General features: G+C 36.2%; 1 protein-coding gene across 1 annotated transcript; it reads right to left on the reverse strand.

Annotated features, from left to right (window-relative positions):
* Window positions 1-5,719: 5,719 nt before the first annotated feature.
* On the reverse strand, window positions 5,720-22,728 carry LOC141438071 (pancreatic lipase-related protein 2-like). Its single transcript, XM_074101736.1, has 7 exons — window positions 22,410-22,728; window positions 18,323-18,491; window positions 15,737-15,885; window positions 15,031-15,276; window positions 11,718-11,906; window positions 8,986-9,151; window positions 5,720-7,259 (listed from the first exon to the last, which is right to left on the reverse strand). The coding sequence occupies exons 1-7, from the start codon at window positions 22,438-22,440 to the stop codon at window positions 7,193-7,195; spliced, it is 1,017 nt and encodes a 338-aa protein (XP_073957837.1). The 5' UTR covers window positions 22,441-22,728; the 3' UTR covers window positions 5,720-7,192.
* Window positions 22,729-23,966: the final 1,238 nt, after the last annotated feature.

Below are 23,966 nucleotides of genomic sequence, written 5' to 3' on the forward strand. Positions count from 1 at the left end.
ACAATTTGGAAAATCTGCAGGCAGCAGACAACCGTGTCTGCATGCCGCACAATTGTTACCATTTTTGCTGAAATAAAATAATGTTGTAAAAGTTGTCAAGCCGTTTCGGAGCAGTTTGGTTACAAACATTGTGGACACGAGAATCTTATATATTAGAAGATACCTACGAGTATTAGATGCCGAGTTTAATTAACAAAAGTAGGTAAGTCATTGTTTATCGTCGCAGCCAATTAAAAAAAAAGGTTTATAAATATTTATTAACTTTATTTCGCCTTAGGACCTGATAAATACACTACTTGTTATGTATTTTTTATTACAAACTTGTACCTGTACAATAATTGTTGTAATATTATAAAATCATACTTTTAATAAGTGACCCAGGAGACGTTACCATGGCAAAAAGTTGATTGACCCATAAATATACATTTAATAGGTACGCTAGATTCCTAATTTATAATTAGATCGTCAGTTACATTTTCAAAATTTTGGTTATTTCTTAAAATTTTGTTTTTATTGCTGCTGTGAATACTTATTGTATTTAGACTTAGGTTAATGACTTGTTAAAGGAAAACAGAAATATTTGTACGCCTACTGGCAAAACATAGAGATTCCTGAATGTTATGCTTTTAAGATCAATTATGTACACCTATGTTCCACAAATAAACGTATTGTATTGTATTGTATTATTGTATTGTAAAAAATATCGGACACGTTTTTTTTGTTTTGTCAATTAAACAAATACGTAACTGGACATACATACATATAGCTGGGGAAAGTTCCGTGTGATATCAGACTGATGTCACACCTACATACACTTATACTAAGGAGTGAATAGAATATTATTACTTTTGTACCCAGGAATCTATTTACCCAATTCCCAAAATTCAGATTTCAGAACAGAAAACCGAAATAAACATAACGTTTATGACAATTTTTGCTGTAGGTACCGTGTCCTCATATGCCTCAAATACGTACTCTTTGTGCTCTTCTGTTTATATGGGGGACTGAACGCATGTAAACCTGCAGTGTTTACTGTATTAGCTAATATCGTGTAATGGGATCATTTTCATTTAGCTGAGTTGCGTGTACGTGATCATTTGTGTGGCTAAAATTTAACATTACACCATAATTAGATGCATGAATTTGATTGTTACATCGTACGCACATATCAGTGGAACATGATGTACCCCTTGAGCGATGATTTATTTAAATTTGGACAAGTATTTAAACCGAACAAGGGTCGCATCTGATAGATATTTTGCTGTAATTTTTTCAGTGTTATTTTTTTTTATTACATACACCAGTTAGATGTATACCTAACTAGTTAAATAGTAGTATGTTCATAAATATCCATGGTTAACTACCTATACTTATTTACTCTTTTACTAATGTTTTTTTATTTATTTTATCCCCGTGCGTAGCGTGTATTTGGTGTTGACATTGTGCCAGATGTTGCCATCATTAGTTTTATGTCTTTGACAATTTGACTGCAGGGTGTCAGCTATTGAGCATTATCATGACAATAACTAGGACATTAACGTTATTAGAAACTTTTATTTAATTTCACCTGTCACGGTGTCTATGTGGGTGTGTCTAGTAGGTAATCAAATTTGAGCCACTTTTAGTGGTTAGATAGCCTTGAATTTTGGTGTACATATGTAGGTTATAATATAGCAATGTAAGTATGTCCAGTCAAAAACATAGATTGTTTACAAAAAAGCCTTACTTTTACGTTTCATGAAAAATAACCAAGACACAGCATCAAAACAAAGAGAACCGTGTGCCATTCTCGCTAACTTAGACACGTAATTTACACTCTGCTCCCACAGTGTTCATTATAAACGTTGTAAGAAATACTTAAGGAAGCACTCAGTAAATTATAACCAATGAAAATTCCGTATCCTCGTAACTCCATGTCTAGGAAGAGATCCCGCCACGTGTTCTTTGCGGGAAGCTCTCAAAAGGAGCGCAATTTATTTAATGGACCGGATAGTTTGTTTCTCTACAATTTTCACGCCATATGAGTAGGTGTGACGCTGACTTTGCATCGTTAGTTAACTCTGATATGTACATTATCAAATTAAACGTATAATGATTGTTTTAATGACGAGTTTTATTTCATGATTTTTAATCGGTGATAAATTTTGTCGACATGGTTAAAGATTCTGTGATAGTTTTCAGGTTATGTAGAAGTAGAAGCTTAAGACGTCCAAATAATAATTGAAAATATCATCATATCATCAAGTTCTACAGCCCATTTCCACTGAAAATCAGCGTTGCCGCGATATTATGCTGATTGGGCCCCAATTTATACTATTCGATGTTTTTTTAGTTATAATTATTATTTCTTCTCTATCATTATTATTTCTCTCTCTCTCTCTCCCTCTCTCTCTCTCTCTCTCATTCCTAAAAAAAATGTGACCACGAAAATGAGGCGGTTGAAAGGCTCGAATTACCCAGGTACCAGTTTTTCTGATTCAGTAATTGATAGCGGTCACGTTAAAGTCGGAGATATACAACATATATGTATACATGCAACCCCAATATTTTTTTTTAAATAACTTTTAATACAAATCCATTGCCAACTTTCTTCTAATAGTTACGCTATGAGCTCTTTCAAAAGCTTGATACTCGTAAAGAAGTTGTCAAGGAAATTACCCATTGCATTCAATTTTGGCTGCTTGTTAATATTTTTCAACTCCTGATTACCGATTAAAAACCATCATGTACCTATAATGAATGACGAAAGCAAGTGTGCTCGTAAGAACGTTTTTAAGTTTAATCTAAAAGCTTTATCATCACTAACAAAGTATCGTATGATCGACTTCCATCAAAATAATGCTGTTTTAAATGTGAATTTATTATTTTACGCTCGTAAGTATTTTGAAAACGGTTTATCCCATTTAAAATTTGTGATACTCTAGTGATAGATACGCTCTTGTTCTGGCATCATATACAAGTCCGTAAACAATATATGTACATAGGTATAATGTGCCTTTTCACGAACAATATTTACACAAATAACTCTATACTTGGCTTGAATAGGTATTTAACTAAATGTAAACAAACTTCAGCTGCCAGACTTGGTACATTCAAGGATTTTAGATATTTTACATACCTATCATTGTAATTCAAACTAGACTAGTGTATTTCAATACAGAAATGAAAATGTTTAGATAATTTAATGGGGGAATTTCAATATTTAAGACAGCAATTAACGTTGTTTTGTTTACATTTAGTTAATTACTTATCCAAACCATGTATAATGTTGTTGTATATGTCGACGGCCGATCGTAAAATCCGTCAGATCATGAAATTCCTAGGCACATCATGAAATGACGCTATTTCATTAATTGTGTAAGGGACGCCGCCGTATCGTTCAAAACTCACCGTTTAACGATTTGCCTAGTGACGTTTAGGCAGATCATGAAATTCCTAGGCATATCATGAAACGCCGCCATTTCATGATTTGGCCAGTTTAGGTAGATCACGAAATTCCTAGGCATATCATGAAACGCCGCCATATCGGTTCTGGCACTTCGCCGGCCGCTGCCGCGGCACGTTACGCTCGCTTCGCGCGCTCGGCTCGTGCCACAATTCATACTAACCATTCCTCGCTTCGCTCGTCGCACCTAAATTTTTCTTTTTTTCAGCATAATAGGTACGATGTGTCCGATATAGAGCTAGGAATATCGACGAATGCGTTACTCTAATCGATCTGCCGTATTGTTGTCAACTTTTATATATCAGGCAGGTGGTAGGACCTTGTGCAAGGTCCGCCCGGATTGCTACCACCATCTTGCTCGCTAATCCTGCCATGACGCAGCAGTGCTTGCACTGTTATGCTTCGGCGTGGAGAGTAAGACAGCCGGTGAAATTACTGGCACTTGAGGTATCCCAACTTAGGCCTCTAGGTTGGCAACGCATGTGCAATCCCTCTGGTGTTGCAGGTGTCTATGGGCGGTGGTGATCTCTTATCATCAGGTGACCACTTGCTCGTTTGCCATCTAGTCGAATAAAAAAATATATATTATGAAATGGCGCCATTTCACGATATGCCTAGGAATTTCGTGATCTGGCGGATTTAACGATCGGCCGCCGACATATATAATACTCAATCGTTATACACTAGGTATATAAACCCAAATTACTTTTGAATGTTACAGGCATTAAAATCGGATAGAACAAAACACTCCAAAAAATCTGATATAGGTATGTATTGCAATAACGGTTTACCATCGTATTCTATCGGAAAAAAGCGTATTTACCTATCGTGCTAGAGAGCAATTAAGAGTAATTAGCTTCAATAACCATCCTACAGCCGTTTTGATAATTTAACACTAAATAATAAAGTTCCATATTAATGGATATGAAAAAACCACTTATTTAATATGATAATTTATTGACACTTCGGGTAGGTACGGCCGTATTCCGATTGATTTCCAAATTTTCCCGTTGGATTCTAACGACAATATGAAAAAACAACAACAACACTTAATTTTTTAGCACTTTCTGATCAGATAATGTTATTATATTGGATAATTATCATTCATCATCTTCATATCAGTCTGATTTTAAATACTTACTTAAAAAACTAGACAAAAGTCCTTTTCATATTGTGCAAATAATCTTTGCTAAAAGCCAGTACGTCCCAACGCAGCTTTAGTCCAGATAGTCGGCTCGGCACCTGGATAATAAATTTAATACCCACCTTGTTAGTAAGCTTTGAATAACTGACACAAGGTTACCGCTGATGTCCTGAAATATGCAAGTACTTACATCGGCTGCATGACAACCGTACATCTTTTATGCACGTCCTACTGCGGACGGTTTATTCCACATTATTTCTCCAGTGCTCGGTTAATATTCCGGGGGAGCCTCGAGAACATCCCCACCGGGAATACAAATTCATACAATTCTACACTAAGAGTATGAAATGGTTTGGCAAACGTCGCGACTGCAGTTTCGCGCGAGAGGTGCAGTTGAGGTAAAGACTAGTTATGTGTTCGGTTCTATTCATAACTTTATATTTATGAATTTGGCACTGGGCTGGCTTTTCATTACACGTATGTATATATAACTTAATATAACATAGACGCACGTCCATAGTTCTCACAAATCATATTTGCACAAATGCGAACATGAAAGCGCAAAATTCCAAAGCGCGATTACCTAGAAATGGATGCGTCCTACGAGATATAACAACATTTTATTTGATTTCACTTTAACAACGTTCGCAACAAATAATTAACATCATCATCGGCCTAAAAATGTCCACCGTTGAACGAACTTTAGCGATGTTGTCAGTCCACCTAATGGGATTCCTGCCAACGCTTACAATAATAAACACTAGGTATAGTACCTAACGAAACCGTCCAGCTATCTGCGTACCTACCAAATTTAATTCAAATTCGTCCAGCCGTTTTATTAAGAAAGAACAACAAACAAAAATTTTTCGTGAGAAATTCCAAAAATTACATCGTGTTCTTCACTTCATTGATGTTACATTTAAAACGACCATGCCAAATTTCATGATCTTAAACCCAGCGATTGAGATTTCAAACTTGTATTGGGATTATACGTGGGAATATTGGGATAAAAAGTAGCGTGATTCGGAAGCATGAAATATATTATTATTATAAAGTTTCATTAAAATTAATTTAAGTAAGTTTTTGCGTGAAAGAGTTACAAACAAGTTACAAAGGCAAAACATGACGAACATTATTGTAAACCTGTGACCATTATGTAATCTTACTCATGTTTTACAAATAAATCTTATCTTAATATCTTCATGCATATAAACTTTCACGTTTATAATATTTATTAGGGGGGATTAGTGGAATTGGCCGGAAGGAAATGAGTGATAGCTTTATAATTTATTGTTATATCTTGCATAACTAACTCTCTTCCATAAAAACAACCTGTGCCGTTTTGTCACCCTTTTTGTAATTTGGAATGTGTTGTAGCAATGGTGCAGAGGTCCGCAGCATTGATGGTCAACAGCATTCAACGTCAAAATGGTTGAAAATCTACATAATTTGTATGCCAGGCAGTTCACTCATAGAAGCTCGGTGAACCGCAGGTTGCGAATAACTGTCTATATTGTACTACAGTAAAAGAAACTGAATTACGTACCAGGGTGAAACCTTTGTGCTACTGATATCATGTTGACATCCCATACAACTGCCTAAAAATTCATAGCGAAATTGGCCATGAAAAGGTTCCACCCTGGTACGTGATTCAGTTTCCGCAATTGTACGATGATTATAAAAAGGTAACTACTTAAATAGAAATAAAATCTATAGATTTTATACATATTTATTAGTGTTTTATTTATTGAGCAGTTAATAACGAAAATAAATACTTATGTAACTTAACTCCATTAAGATCTATCTTAGAGTAATAAAAAAATTAAAGCAAAAGAAATGCTACTCTGCTACATTTCCAAAGGGCCTTGGGAAGCAAAAAAAGTACTTAATTATAATATTTTTCTGGAATACGAGTAGATATTTCATAAAAAAGGCGTTACCTGCGCTACGTGTGTAAAATGTACAATAGCGCCACATTTTTATACCTTATTTTGTAAATAAAACTATATAAAATGGTTGCACTTGCAATGTAAACTACTTACATCGTTGCAATTTACAAACAAGCTTACATCTAGGTAGTAACTTTATCAACAATGTTCCAGATGATCTAAACGCATCAGTTGTTCCAGCTACAACAACAGAATAACTTATTTGTCGACTCCTTCCAGCGCAAGTTACAGCGTATAGCTTGCGGCTTATCTTACAATCGGATCCATATAAAACGGATGGAACGGCGGAATCCCAAATTGAATACACATTTACTTACAGACATACGTCACGATGTATAGAATCTAACACGGATACAGAATTACAGAGATAGGTACACTTTGTATTCACTTAAAAGCTAATGTAGTTACTGGCATAATTATTATTGTTTGTAGGTTCACACTTATTGGTTGGTTTATGAGAGCATAAAACACCATGAAGTATTATGAATGGCCAGTAAAATCGTCGTCTCACGAACTCGTTCTAAGTAAGGGTCACACAGCGGCTACCTACTGTCGCTCACAAATTATGTAAAGCGGGCACCTCGCAATAATTCGCATGAAAATTTAATTTATAGGCGAAGTTGGTAAAGCAAAGAATTAATATTTCATCGCAATTCACGTCGGTTCCCCAAGAGCGTAGGGTTTTTCTGCGTTAGTCTTGAGGTAGTAAATTCCATCCTTCCTGAAACAGAAACAATGGACGTTGATCTCCAAGATTTAAGCTAATGCCATTACTGTTTTACAAACGAGTGTTCTTTTGTTTAATTAAACATAGAAGCGACCAAAGTTAGCACTGTTCATGAAAACTTAAAATTGCTTCTTTTGTTGCGTGGCTTTTGAGTGAAAACGGTCGAGCGACAGGGATTTTATAATATTTTGCCAAATTCTGTTTCAGTAAATACGGAAATGGAGTTTCGTGTATGTAGATTAAACTCACATTAGGGAGGATAGACAATGAGTTTACATTTAAATATTTCATATCAAGACTATGTTTAACTAAATATTTTTCATCTCTCCTGTTCGGAAAGTTTAATTTTCATGGGTAGATAGCCGGGTGGAAAAGTTCGTTTTCATCTCTAGGGTAGAAAGTTTTTTTTTTTTCGATTAGCCACGGAGTCGAAGATAATTTAGTTATGATGATACGTTTTTTTCACGTTTCGGCTTGGCCATCTAGATGCACGTCGTGACCAAGGAGCTTATATACAACTCTGAGGTTGAACGCCGAACATCCGTTTGAAACAAGAAATTTGATCTTTATTACGTCACGAACATATTCCATCTCTTTCTTTAGTTAGATTAAGAAAGAGATGGAAGTCATTTGTGAAATGTGAAAAAAAGAGATGGAATATATTATAAATAGGAAATAAAGGTCAAACTTCTTCGTTCGGCGTTCAACCTTCAGTTTTGTAGACCAATTCGATTTTTTTTATAGTCGGCCGTGGCAAGGTACATTTAATTTATTATTATTAGTTCTCATTTTTTGTAGTATTTTACTTTGCTCACAGTCGAAATGAAAAGTAGAGTGTCTAACTCGGGTGAAATTACCCATCTCCCCTCGAACTATTGGCACTCTCACTTCGTTCGAGCGCCAGAAATATCTCGGGTGAAATGGATCACTTTCCACCCTTGGTTATCAATCTACTATTTAAACATAGAGCAATCTCTCAAATTAATCAGCCAGATCTCACCATCACGTACATCGGACCGGACAAAGTTTTCGGGAAACTTTTTTGCTCCAATACAGGATGTCTCTGATCATGGGGCTTAATCAGGGTTCAATACTACTCATGCAAACAAGACAAGTGTTAATTTTATTTTTTTCGTACAAATTAAATATAGTTTAGAATGTACGCAATGCAATACTAAATTGACAGCACATTGTATATCTAAAAGAGATGTTGGTATTAAGTTTTTAAGTCAGGTATTTAGTGTATAGTTAAGTTTTACACGGTTATTCTCGTAATATAAATAAAACTATTAAGTATCATACGAATGTTAAAGAGATGTCTAATGCCAAATCATTTAAAGGCCCCCGTAACAAGGACATTTTGATCTCGTACCACAAGATTTAACAATTTAACTTTGAGGATCAATAAATTAGGTATCTAAATTCAAGTCATGTGAAAATGTTACAAAACAAAAAGATCAGTTATGCGAGTAGAATAGAACCAATGGTCAGAGACATCCTGTATATCAGTACCCTTAGTGTAAGTTTTTGGTTACAAAATTGAAAATACGTCTCGATCACGTTCGCGTTAAAATCTCAATTTGTATGGAACCACGAACAGCGCCTCTAACGGAACGTTTGCGATGTTCGTGTTTCCATATAAATTGAGATTTTAACGCGAACGCGATCGAGACGTATTTTGTAACCGAAAACTTACACTAAGGGTACTGATACTACTCACCCATAATGTATGTCGAAGCCACCCATGATGAGCGTCTCGCCAGTGCCTTCACACGAGCCGTTGTAGTACAACTCGTTGTAGTCTCGGCAACGCAACGCGGTGAAGGGCACGTCCGATATGATGGACTCCGCGAAGAACATGTGGGCTCGGTTGTGGGCGCATAGACCTTTGACAAATAGTAACTGGATATAAAGTGTAAGGCCACCAGCGCGGCCTCTATAAGTACGCCCCGTTGCAGGGCTCAGGTCTCCTCTCGAAATGAAAGGGCTTGAGCCGTATAGTTCCCACGCGGGCTCAGTGCGTATCTCAAAGTCAAGTAAGTATATGAAACAGGAAAACATATAAACGTTAAAGTAAATTCCCTTGATTCTCTTGATTTTATATTGCTTAAGGTTGTAGTTACTTGCTGCAACTCACAACTCACATTAAAAGCACATAAAATGACTTTATATTTTAAAGCATATTCTTATTATTTTTACTTTAACCTCCTGTTTCACCATCCATTGATCAGTGTTGCCAACTCCTAGAAACTCGAGTCGCTAAACTAAAAATCAAAAGTCGCTAGAAATTCGCTAAAATTAATTCCACCAGGAGCGAGCGGACTCAGGACTTTGTCTGGGAGAGACACAAGAGGCCACTGGTGGTCTGAAAGGTTGGGATACCTACGAAAAAAAACAACTTATATTAGAAGATTTCCGTATTCACTAAAATTGTTTTTTTTTTAATAGCTAAAGCTAGAGCATAAACGGATAGAGTTTTAATTAAAGTTTGAATTTGGTGCGCAAGCGCGTTTGTCGCTTTTCATATATATCTCTTGGCACTGTATAATGCTCGTCGTCGTCGAGTTGACAAAAAATGTATCCATTATTGGTCCTAGAACTGTTTAAATTTGTATTCTAAAAGTCGTGGCATGGCATTGATTAAATTTCTTTGACGGATAAATGTGATGCCGTCTCTGTTTGTTTTGTTCGAATAGACGGAGACGGCATTACATTTATGCGCCAAATAAAATTAATCAATGGGTGGTGAAACAGCCCCTAAGTGTATTAATTTAAAAAAGTATATTTCTCAATAATAATAATAATAATAATAGACAAGTATTTGACTTTGCCTGCTCTGTGTTACTTTTAAAACATACTTGTATAATATTTATAACTTACAAATACGTTTGTTAAAAACCATAGGCCCCTTAAAAATTAAATGTAAATACATGGACAATTATAAGGAACTATTTCGCTACTGTAACAACAACTTGTTGACAAGGTCGATTTGGCAATATTAACGCAGTACCATGATAATATATACCAGTTAAATAGGAAGAATACCTAGCCAAAGAACTTGAAAAATCTATCTAACTTGCCAAACTATGTTATACCCAGATGTCATAATGTTTATGGCCAGAGAGTGTGGACGTCCACTCTGCCACGCATACTTAATAAATTTCCATTTGAAACTGTGCAAGAAATTGTGAACAGCAAACACAACAAGATTAAGCATATTTTGGTGCGATGGTTAAACCTACCTTCTTAACTAAAAATTGTATACATACCTACTCAGAGTAAAATATTAAAATTATAATTATTGTATCCATTCATTCCAAATAATCAAGTAAAATTATAAACATTGACTGCAACAATCCTATTAATTAAGGATTAGTAGTTAATTAATGAAATGTACGTGTATTGCATTATTGAAATAAACAGCTTTTATTTTTTATTTTTTTTGTCAGTGAATATAAATGTCCCATTTATGAACCTACCAGCTTTTGCCCGCGATTTCGTCTACCAAGAATTCTTTTATTACTATCCCGCGGGAAGTATGCGACTTTCTGGGATAAAACTACCTTATGTCCTTTCCAGGTTCTAAAACTATTACCATACCAAATTTCATCTAAATTGGTTCAGCAGTTTAAGCGTTTAAACACGACATACAAACAGACAGAGCTACTTTCGCATTTGTAATATGAGTAAGGACAGAAGCGTCTAGTTGGGGACGAGAAGGCTAGAATCTGAATTTATTACGTGCTGGTATCTTAACGTGTTGACCTATATGGGATTTTTTATTGCAGATCCTGCATTAGGCCTGTAGTTAAGTATCTGTGACAACGGTCAGACGGGGTATTACGAGGGTTCATTCCTCGCACGTTTTAACATAAACCCAGTCTACTGAGGCATGGAATGCAATAAAATGAATAACTCTAAAATAAACAGATTAAAGACTAATCTTTACAACTGCGTGTGCATGAACTTTATTAATTTATTTACTTAGAACTTACAGTGAAAATGTGCTTATAAACGATGAATTTAAGAGGTCTGTGGTCTCACATGTAGTTTTGCCATGTCTGTCCGTCCGTCCGCAGTTTAGCTAATAATGGCTAGCCCAAAAAAGATGTATTTTGCATACGAATATCAGTCCTGCTACATCGACAGTGTAAAATAAAATTTAGAAAAAAAATCGCAAGCAGTCTATTTAAATTTTATTTTTTATTTTAACCTTTTATCTTCCAAATACTTATAAATATTATGTTAAAAAATTAAATCGAATGCCACTTTCTTAACAAAATGGTGCTGGGAACGGTGACCTTATCGGATTATATCTAAAAGGTCACTGAGAGCTAGATGTCCGCATTGTTTTCGCCGATTGTTTTCTTTTCCGTCGTACTACTGATTAGACATTTATTTCTACATATTCTTGTTGTTTCCGTCGTATAAGTCACAGATTTCTTCACTTACCTCTATAATCGTAAGTACAGCCCGGTTGTCGCGTCCCGCCATTGGGGTAGAAGTCGATGTGGCCCAAGGGAGAAGCAAAGCCGAGATAGCCCCCGCAGGTGTGAATGACCTCCACGTGGCGGGCGTCATGTTTGTCCAGCCGAGCGTCTTTGTTACCCAGCGTGAATAGAGGCAGTGCTGGGTCCAAACCTGAACATGATAAGTACACCTTAGTTCCTTATCAAGACATTTAGGAAAGAATTATCGCACTTGCGTTTAACACGCTATGCTTTGTCATTCGACCCTTAGCAGTCGGTAGGAGTATTTTAACACGTAGGTACAGTTACACGGATAACCCGACGAGGGCATAAAATGTGTGATATTTTGGTTTTATTTAAACTGCGGTAAGTGCAGGGTTTCTTGTTAAAAATTGACAAAAAAAGTCACGTGTTTAAAATAGTATTTTCATGTAAACTAAAAAAAAATAGTTAATTTTGTAAGTTTTCAACTCAAAACCAGCAGTATGAAAACTAAACTAAGTCATACTAATTTTAATTGGATCCGTCTGTGCGTGAAACAGCCAACTACGAATTCTATTAAAGTTCAGTTCCTACACGGCAATAGCGATGTCGGGTTATGTTTGACGAAAAGGAGATTCAAATAGAAACCCGGATTTTTTTTTCACTTTAACTTACTGCAGGCTGCAGTGGAGAAAATTTGAGGACTAAAAAAGAATACTTAATATACCTTTTCACTTCTCATGCTCTTAAAATGTTACTTTAGTCTCTGCATATCAGGACTAAGGCTTCTTATTAATCTCTAGGGATTAAAATATTTTTTATTTACTCTGGAAACCCCTATACAGCCCACCACAGTGTTTGTAAATGGTGGATTATCGCAATTTTCATTGATTGTGTATAGATAATTTTTATGGCATGGAAATAACTTGAAAATGACTACTGTGGAAAACAATAAAAAACGATTTAATATCGTGAACCACGATTAAAATGATCACAATAAATATTTAATTATATAAAGTATGACTTCATCAACCGACGAAAAAAAACGGAGGAGGTTCTCGAGTCGAAGCGTATATTTATTTTTTTATGTATGACCACGCATAACTTTTTACAGAGAAGTCCAATTTTGATGATTATTATTGTATTGGAAAGCGTATACCCCGAGAGTGGTCGTATTTAAATTTGGTAAAAACACTCCTACCCTAAGGGTAGGAGAACAAGGGATGATTGATTGTTCAGTCACTGATTGTATTGTATGACCAGGCATAACTTCTTACAAAGTAGTCTGATTTTCATAATTCTTTTTTTATTGGAGAGGGTATACCTTGAAGTAGGTATTATATAAATTTGAAAAACAAATTACCCCAAGGGTGGGAAAAAATAAAAACTTTTTAACAAAACAATTTAACCGCCGAAAAAAATGCAAAAGCAAAAAATAATACCTTTTTGTTTGACTTTAATCTAGGTACCGTTTGTAGGTAGTCGGTGCCTCAGCGGAGGAGAAGGCCTATAGTCGTCTACCTGATGGGCTTCTATCACTCCTCCTGGCTCGTGCTGAGGCACCGACCTTAAACTGGTACCTAGATTAAGGTCAAACAAAAAAGATATTATTTTTTTGCTTTTTAGTTTTCCGGCGGTTCAATTTTTTTGTTAAATAGTACATTACTGCAGAGGCCATGAAGTAAGGGATTGATGGACGAGTTCGGATAAAACGAGTCCAGCAATCCCTGTTCTGGCCGAGGCTTGTATAGTGCTTTTCTCAAACAATGTGAGGATATATTTCATCCATCCATCCAACCATCCATCGCATTGCATCGCATCGCATCGCTTTGCATCGCATCGCTTCGCATCGCATCGCAGTATCGCAAATGCTTATAGAGTAGTGGTGGTTGGCTGTTCGTAATTTTTTCCTTTGTCAGTTTAATGTTAGTAAGCAAAATTAAAAAGTTATAGCAGCGGACAATAATGGATTTTCATACATACTTCATGGCCTAGGCCAAGAAGTTATGTAGGGAGGTGGTAGGGAGCCATAAATGAGAAACTTCATGTCTCCATTTCGTGACATTAACGCATACATTTCCGAGCATGTTTGAGAAAAAGTTTTTTTATTATGCATAGTCCAATAAAAGTTAAAAAATAATTTTCAAATTTGAATCTGATGGCTAAATATGCTCAATCATTTAAAGCGTCACTTTACAAAAAAAAACCGCGGTACAAACTTTTTTGCTATTTGAATTTTGAACAGATGCCCATTACCCGTATTGAGCGTGCGTTATAAAAAAAGTAATGTTGCAATTTTATATAGAACGTCGGTTTTTTCCCTCACATTTAAAGTGAAAAGTAGAGTGTTTAACGCGAGACTAAACAACCATAATGCAACTCGAACTACAGCCACCCTCGCTCATCTCGTCACCAAGGCTTGTTTTAGTCCATTTTTGAAAAATCTACGATTTTAAGCTTATTTGCGAAACCGAATTCTTTTAGTTTTACTACTTAAAATAGGTACAAGAAGGTACTTGGAGACTACCTAAATAGTTATAGTGTTTTTCACGAAGATATTTTTGTTTATTGATAATAATGCATTGAAGATAATAAAAACCTACCAGAAACAATCATCAAAGCGTCTTAGGTATTTTGGAACATTGAAACACGATTATGAATCGATTTAATCTAAAAATAATTATACTGGCGTCTTTGTGTGATTAAGTATAGAGCAAAGCTGTAAAGGAAGAGCCGAAATTGATCTGGGATGAAAGTTAATTAATAGCAAATGAACGTCGTAACAACACCGGTTTATTTTAAACTGAATAGCTACGAGTATTTATAGGCACCGGCAAATTTGGCAGCAGCTAGCAGATTTAATTAATGCCATGTAAATTTACTTATTTTTTACTTGATCATTGCGGTAGAGCATTTATTAGGCTCTATTTCAGCTGTTCTTAACCTTTTTGAACAAAATTGACCGCTAAAATTGACGTCATTATAAAAACTTGAAAAAAAATCATTATTATGAATATTGTTACTATACCTACTTAACAAATTGTGGACCTTAAGTCCGATTTTTTTTTAATTTAATTAGAGAATGTCCGCAACCGAATTTCAATACAAATAAAAAAAAACAACTACTGTAATACCTACTTAACAAATTATGGACCCTAAGCCCGTTTTTTTTTAATAGAGAATGTCCGCAACCGAATTCCAATACAAATAAAAAAAACAACGCCTATTGAAAAATAGTACGAGCCGCGCTAACTGCACGCGTCGAGTGCGCAGACGCCAGCAAGCGTAGCCCCCAAAAATTATCACACTCTTACCTGTTATAGTATCGATAGGTCCTTGCTTGACATAAGCACCGGCTATTCCCACTACATGGGCGCCGAGACTGTGGCCAATGAGATGAACGTCATCCATGGAGACTCCTTCGTAAATGAGAAAATTGAGAAACTCAGTCAGGACCCGGCCCACTTCAGCAACATTGTAACTAGCCAAGATATAGTTAACGTTGGCTGCATTACCCCAATCCACCACTATTATATTCAAATCACTTATATTAAGATATGCTGAAAGTAAAATAAAACAAATTACGGTAAACTGCACATGGTCATGTGTCATGTTAAGGGTGAAGCCAGACGAGTGTAATTTTTTGCGTTGTGATATGAGTCGTGTCGTGTATCTTCGGTCGCGTAGTTTCGATTTCATACAATGTGTACAACTCGTTTTCAGTCGCCGTGTGGCGTCAACAGGCTGGACGTTTGTATAAAACGAAATGTAGCAGAAATACCAGTTTTAATCATCCGTTAGGTGCAAATGAATAAATAGTGCTAGGGCCTGCTTTAGCTAGAGCAATTTTTTCAAGACTATGCGACACGAAGAAACAGTACCTCAAGAGAAACATTATTTTATTTTTCTATAAACGAGAAGAAAAAAAGCATCCCGTATTTTTATGATGCCAATCGAAAGAATGAATGTTAAAATTTAAAAATGAGTGGTGAAAGAGGCCCTTTAAGTCGGATATCTTACCTTCTTTAATCGATTCAGGCATAGGGCTGTCGCCATGGTTAAGCCATCCGTGAGTGAGGACTTTAACTTTCTTATTGAAATCGAAATTAGAATCCCACAGAGACAGCGAATCATTTACTTTTAAAACTTGGTACTCGTATGGATTTCGCCTGTAAAAAATAAGGTAGAAGTTAGAATTATAAGTTTTAACTCATATTTCATCACGTTCATATTCATATTCATTTATTCATAAAACTAGAAATTTTACATGTCAAATTATTAAGTATATAAATGCATTAATACGATTTATTATACAATTTAAAATTCAGCAGAAGCCAATTTATTTTTTTATTCGACTGGATGGCCAAGGAGCAAGTGGGTCTCCTGATGGTAAGAGATTACCACCGCCCATAAACATCTGCAACACCAGGGGTATTGCAGTTACGTTGCCAACCTGGCCCTCAACCTGCCAATCAAATTAAAATAAAAATACAATTGATATTAATTCATCATTCCATAAAATTAAAAATTAATAATTAATTACTTAAATGAAATGCAATCATACAAGCAATAATCGAAGCAATCCAAAATTAAATCAAATTTAAAAATTCATTAAACTTTTTAGGTTGCTGTTATCTTGCGTGACTGCTATCTATCACACAGTCTCTATTTAGGGGGCGTCCATTAGCGAGGCAATTCTGGCGATTTTCCGACCCTTAACTCCGTTGACGAGACATCGTGAGATTTTGGCTCGATCAATATTGTGAGATTTTGCAAAATGAGTAGGTATTTTGGAAGTTTTTTGCAGCATTCGAATAAATGCGATAAAAAATATTGTTGAGTGAAGAAACACGAACTATAATAAGTCTTCAATTTGTTTCATAAATGTAATACGGAACCGTGTTAATATTTTTCGTGGACTCTGTAATATGTAACTACTCGGTTTAAGTTGAGATACGAAAGACAAAGGAACGCATGCGGCTCCGATAACGCTAGGCAAGGTATTATATCCAGTATCCGATAATTTTAATCTCTAGCTATCAAATATTTCTGAAATAATAAAGGTACAGCTATTTATTTCAGGTATTCTGATCGCTCGTCTCCAGTTTCAAAAGCATTCTTTTGTTTTAATCTGAAAAGGATATCTCTGAAGTACAAAAGACGAAATAGCCAACGCCTTCGAAGCCCTAGTTGGGGATTTAAATCACTTAGGTGGGCCAATCAACTATTTTACCGACACTTTGGGCGTCTCCTGCGTTACCGAAATTGTCTCTGGCGTTACCAAAAAATCGTACTTCCAACAAGATATTTGAACTTACTTAGGATGGCATGTACACCATCTATTAAATTACAGAAAAAACACGTTTACTTACAAAAATTGTTGCTGCAATTGACAAGATTTAATTTTTTTAACACCTGTAAATTACTGCAGGAATCGAAAGAGTTTTGCCTCCTGAACATGGGAAAATATGTATTATAATTTATTTCTCCATATTTAAAAAAATACAAAAAAATTAAAAAGATATATATACCTGAATTTGCCAACACTACCACAGAATATACACGTTTCCTTTGCCTTTTTCACCAGAAAAAAGAGCTGTCATAAATTTGACAACGTCTACGTCAGATTTACGTGATCTATTTTTTAATAGAGACTAGACAAAAGTAATGGATCTATTGTGTTGTTTTGGAGTTATGCCCTTTTAGAATAAACACATCTTTAAAAAATTGTCATAAATTAATTAAAAATCGTAGCGAAATTTTAAAAATATCAGCGTCTTTCTCTTTCCAAACAGAATACAGAGAACGAACCAAATTATTGTCTTAGAAATATGAAATCTTGTCAATGAGGGCTATCGCGAATGAATTCGCCGCTAGAGGCGCTAGTGTAGCGTGAGGTCTCCGAAATGTCAAATCTCATAGTTTTTGGGTGAGCTACGCGGGTTTATTTATAATTAGAATAATTTTGTGAATATTTTGCAATATCTGAAATTAATTATGGCAAATATGTGTTCCGGGGCAATGAATGTCTGTGTTTTGAGACAGTTTTGTCTTTCGGAACCTTTGTCCTTTTTTTCCGAACAAAACGGGGACTTTGCAACACTGTGGCATGCTCGATACTTTTATGGTACGATTTTAAGGTGTATTACATATGATTTTAATCTAAACTTTGTTTTCACGCCCGTAATAACAGACTTTGAAAGTCATACTTAAAAACCTCACGCAACAGTGCGCCATCTAGTGAGACAAAAAACGATAGCCCTCATTGTTTGAAAAATGTCGTGGACAGATTAGTGTGGGTAAAAAGGTGATTGGCCCAGGTTCTAAGTTTACATCTACACAGTTTAAGCAAATTATAATACGCTTAAACTTGTGAAATATTTAGCTCATTGTTATTGTCTACTACCTACTTTATTTTCAAAATAGAAATGTACTTATCTCAAATGGTATTATCAACTACTTATAACCGGTTCATAGTCTTTAAATTTCTGTACCTAAAATGTGTCTGCATGAAATCGCTTTAAGGTAGGTACATGCACCGCAGCTACACACACGTCTCTGTGACACATATACGTTACACGCATGTGTTTATTGTTAAGTAATTACCTAGTGAAGAGTCTAAACTGGATTTCCTGTTCACTGGGCCAGCCCCAGCCCCATCCCCAGTCCCACCAGAGCCGGGTCTCGTTAAGGGGCGGCACAGGGGCGTACTCCTGGACGCTGGCGAGCCACACAGGGTCGTACGGCGCCGGCGCATCCCAATGTATCGCCGACACTTGAATAGAGTTTTAATTAAAGCTTGGGTTTTCTATGATAACGGCCATAATACAGCGGCGAATAATACAAAATGGTGCGGTTTCCTACTTATAGTGATAATTTACACCCCAGTATTAGGGCCTATATGACGTCACAGCACTCTTAGAAACCTTGTGACCTTCAGAGACGCAGTTCGTCGGAAAAACGCCTGTCATTTCAAAAGCCATTAGTACCTGCTTATTCCTGTATGTTTAATATTTAGGCAAAGGCGTTATCTTGATGTTAGTATTTAAAATAAATTTTACGACTTTTAAATAGGTCTTAAATTGCTGTCGTTATGCACTTTTTAACCGACTTCAAAAAAGGAGGAGGTCATCAATTCAGTTGTATGTTTTAAGTTAAACGACTGGAGGTTTTCGGTTTTTTTTAACAAAACGTAAATAATCTTAGTATTTTTAGGGTTCCGGAGCCAAAATGGCAAAAACGGAACCCTTATAGTTTCGCCATGTACTGTCTGTCCGTCTGTCCGTCCGCGGCTTTGCTCAGGGACTATCAATACTAGAAAGCTGTAATTTTGCACGGATATATATGTGAACTATGCCGACAAAACGGTACAATAAAAGTTAAAAAAATTTTTTTAGGGTACCTCCCATAGATGAAAAGTAGGGGTGTTTTATTTTTCTCATCCAACCCTATGATGTGGGGTATCGTTGGATTGTTCTTTCAAAACAATCAGGGGTTTGCTAAGACGATTTTTCGATTCAGTGATTTGTTTGCGAAATATTCAACTTTAAAGTGCAAATTTTCATTAAAATCGGGCGTCCCTCGAGCCCCCCTGTAAAATCTAGACCAGTGGGTGGAGAAATTTGATAAAATTCAGGATGGTAGTAAGTATATCAAATTTACAAGGAAAACTATAATGGCTAAGTTGGCTTGAGTAAATAGTAGCCTAAGGTATAAAATATACTTAAACTTGGAAGATTCTGCATATAAAATACGAAATCCTTAGAAAACAATTACTTATTTTTTTCGTAATGGCTACGGAACCCTATTTTGGGCGTGTTCGACATGCTCTTGGCCTATCTAACGATACCCCACACTATAGGGTTGGATGCGAAAAAAAATCACCCCCACTTTACGTCTATGGGAGAACATTTTTTTTTTAATTTTTGATTGTACCATTTTATCGGCATAGTTTACTTATATATTCGTGCAAAATTACAGCTTTCTAGCATTGATAGTCCCTGAGCAAAGCCGCGGACGGACAGACAGACAGACATGGCGAAACTATAAGGGTTCCGTTTTTGCCATTTTGGCTCCGGAACCCTAAAAAGCAATAACCTAACCAACAAAAAAAAACAAAAAATTGAACCGACCGAAAAACTATGAAAATAATTTTCTACCAGTCTGAAGTGAAACCAGGTTTTCCAGCGATGGTTCTTAGACATGTTTCATCAAAATCCGTTTAGCCGTTTTTGAGATATTGAACTTTGAAGAGACAAAGTCAGGGTTTTCCAACTTTTTAACCGACTTAAAAAAGGAGGAGGCTATCCATTCGGTTGTATTTTTTTTATGTCTGTTACCTCAGAAGTCCGTCATTTATGAACCGCATTCAAATCGGACCACCCGTTTAAGAGCTACGGTGCCACAGACAGATACGCAGACAGACACACATAGCGGTCAAACTTATAACAGCCCTCTTTTTATGTCGGGGGTTAAAAAGACGCTTTTGCTATGAACACGATCGAATAATGTTATTATTTCAACGTCATACTAGTTTCTCAAGTACTTAAATTTACCAAGAAACTGGATTTATATACCCGGAGAATCCGCTTGCATAATTTAGCAACAAAATGCAATTTAAAATTATAAGCCCTGTTCATGTTAATGCGACTAAAACGGCGAAACTCGATCCTGCGCGGCACGGACTGCGTTTGCCGCTACCCACGCGACACCGCCTCTGTGTAGCCAATTTAGCGACTTTGTCGCAAGAACTAAAAAAAAATGGTTTAGCGACTTATCTGGCCACTTCTGGAATACAAATTTAAACAGTTCTAGGACCAATAATGGATAATTTTTATGTCAACTCGGCGACGATGAGAACTATACTGTGCTAAGAGATATATATGGACAGCGACAAACGCGCTTGCGCACCAAGTTCAAACTTTATTTAATATAACTATATTTAAGCTCTATCCGTTTATGCTCTAGCTTTAGCTATTTAAAAAAGAAACATTTTCAGTGAATTCGGAAATCTTCTAATTTAAGTTGTTTTTTTTTCGTAGGTGTCCCAACCTTTCAGACCACCAGTGGCCTCTCGTGTCTCTCCCAGCCAAACAACAGACCGTCCGCTCGCTCCAGGTGGAATAAATTTTAGCGACTTTCTAGCGACTTTAGATTTTAAGTTTAGCGACTCGAGTTTTTAGAAGTTGGCAACACTGCCGCGCGTCCACAGTGATCAGACAAGTCCTACAAACTTTAAAAGTTAATTTCAACGTAAGCTCATACCCCAGAACTGGCTCTGGTAAGGATACTAACAGTATAAAGAAGTTAATGATAGAAATTCCAGACAACACCGTTAATGTCCGACTTGTGGATGCGTGGTGCAGTTTCACCAACTCGAGTTGGGGTGAATTAGCTGCTGTTATTTGTAGTTAAACTAATCTAATTCCCCTGAGTTGGCAATCGTGGAACTGATAGAACAAATGCTAACAATCGCAAATAAAAGTTTGTACGTCGGTAGGAACTTTAACTAGCTTGCATCGAAACGCAATATACCTACCTGTTAGGTGCACGTCGATACGTAAATAGGTAGGTACATTTGCCACGGTTAATTATAAAATTTACCGGGTGGGCCCTGTAACAGGAGTAAATATTTAAAACACAGGTTCTGCTACTCAAATGGAACTACTTTAGTTATGCAACTTTCAAAATTTAAGTAATTTTATCATTAAGTATGTTTATTCCAAATAAATTAAATTGTATTTACCATAGATATAATTATATTTTCAATGTACGGCATCCAATAGCCTAAATGACATCGCCTGTCACGTAACAAAATGCCGGATTTCGCAATACATTGCTTGTGCAATTAAACTTTAAACTATAATAAAAATCATAATACAAGTTATTTTCTAAAGTTGTAGAACTAAATTAGCTCAAGATTAAGAGTGGAAATTGTGGTTTAATTTTTTTCTCCTGTTACAGGGCCCATCTCTGCATAGTTTAGAGTTAAAAAAATAAAACGATAACTGTAGGTTATGGATGACAGTTACTACTACATACATTCTGATAATACTTAACCCTGGGTTAGCACTGAACTCGAAGTTATGTACCTACCTTGTTAACTGATTCAAGTCGCTTAAGTGTGGTAAACTGTGTTGTTAAATAAGTATTATCGTAGGCAGGAGATACAGTCGTACAGTTGCTATTTTTTTCTGCAAGCCGGCCTAAATATCTTACTCGTAGGTACCAAATCGAATCGTACCGTTGCGTTCGACAGAATCTTAGATTAAACGCGTGTCTACAAAGATCTTGAGTAACAAAATATTTCCGATATAAAACCAATTACCAAACCAACAAAAAGTTAGAAAGCCCCCGACTTTGTCACTTCAAAGTTCATTATCTGAAAAACGGCTGAACCGATTTTGATAAAACATTTTTTTTTATTCGACTGGATGGCAAACCAGCAAGTGGGTCTCCTGATGGTAAGAGATCACCACCGCCCATAAACATCTGCAACACCAGGGGTATCAACATGTCTAGAAACCATCGCTAGAAAACCTGCTTTAGAGCTACGGTGCCACAGCCAGACACACATACACACACAGCGGTCAAACTTATAACACCCCTCTTTTTGCCTCTGGGGTTAAAAAAGCATAAAAATACATAACCTAGTGGTAGATATTTATTGTATTTTTTATAGTGAAACACAAACCTGAATTAATGGCAAGCAACAAAAGAATCATTCCAGCTTCCTGTCTCAGTCACGAATAATTATCACTATCAGGCTCACTGCTGCACCCTCAACTTCCCACATATCGAGCAAAATGTCACCAATTTTCAAAGTTGTTAGAACGCTCATTTTCGAGTTAAATGTAATCGGTGTACCGCCAGCGAGGAGCCACACATTTTCACTAACCGCTAGTAGTGGAGATTGAATTTAAATTTGTATAGCGGTACCGGACTCCATTGGCAATTCACACGGTGCCTTGGCTTGTCCATCGATCATATTAATTAAACTCGGTCCTGTTGGTATGGCCCGCGACACAGTGCGTGACGCACACTTGTTCTAGAAAGACTGAATGTGATATCCTGCTCAATATGCAAATCTTAGATAGCCGTAGTTAGAGAACCAAGAAAGTACTGCCTGCTTATTTCATTCAAGTACGTACCTGCCTCGATTGCTAGGAACTTATTAGCATTTCCTTTGATAAAGTAGATGTAAATACGTAGGTTCCTATTTAATTATCCTGTTCTGAAGTGCAACAGGGTTGCCTCCTGCTATTGAACGAGAAAGTTACGAATTTATTGGTTTGTAGGAAGCAGCGTCGGAGCAGTAAACAAAAATTGGAAACTGGAAGTTCGTCTCGCATTCCTGTATAATATAAATTACAGGGTGTAAATTTTTTACAGGTATATAATATTGTAACCACGATTAGTACTGGGCCTAGGGAAAGGGAACATAATTACATTTTTTTTTTAGGAAATTGTTTTTTTTTCATACATAATAATAATTGAGCACGCAATATATTGCATCCATATTAGTCGACGTAGATACCTAAACGTCACATCATTTGATGACCGGATGGCCAAGTGGTTAGAGAACCTGACTACGAAGCTTGAGGTCCCGGGTTCGATTCCCAGCCGGGGAAGATATTTGTATGAATAATACGAATATTTGATCTCAAGTCTTGGGTGTTTAATTATGTATTTAAGTATATGTTTATCTATTATAAGTGTGTTTATCCGTTGCCTAGTGTCCATAGTACAGTCACCAGCAATAATATCTGCCACAGCGGCGCGTGCAAAAATCCTTCCTCGACACGTCCTTCCGGCCCTAGAAATAGAGTCGTATCAGATATTTATGCACGCTTGTTGTGTCAGATATTGGTGCTGGTGACTGTACCAGCTTTGCTTAGTTTGGGACTAGGTCAATTGGTTTCAAGTGTTCCATGATACGAGTATTTAAGATATACATACCTATATACGTAATAGTCAGTCCATCTTTTCCTTTAGGCATTTTTGATAGGTACCTAGGTAGTTATATGAACTGCCCAGAGCTTAACAATCGATGATAAATATATCTACGAGTTCACCAATTGAAAATCTTTTGCAGAAATGTTTGAGTTTAAATAACCTTATATATTTAGGTACTTAACTTAAATATTGACTTTTTTGATAGGTAATCTTATGATAATGATAATGAATGAACAAAGACATAGGGGACGTTAGTAAAAGCATAATATGACCAATTGACTATCCAGTGGATGAA

The sequence above is a fragment of the Choristoneura fumiferana genome, chromosome 18 (assembly GCF_025370935.1).
Source record: "Choristoneura fumiferana chromosome 18, NRCan_CFum_1, whole genome shotgun sequence".
NCBI lineage: Eukaryota > Metazoa > Arthropoda > Insecta > Lepidoptera > Tortricidae > Choristoneura > Choristoneura fumiferana.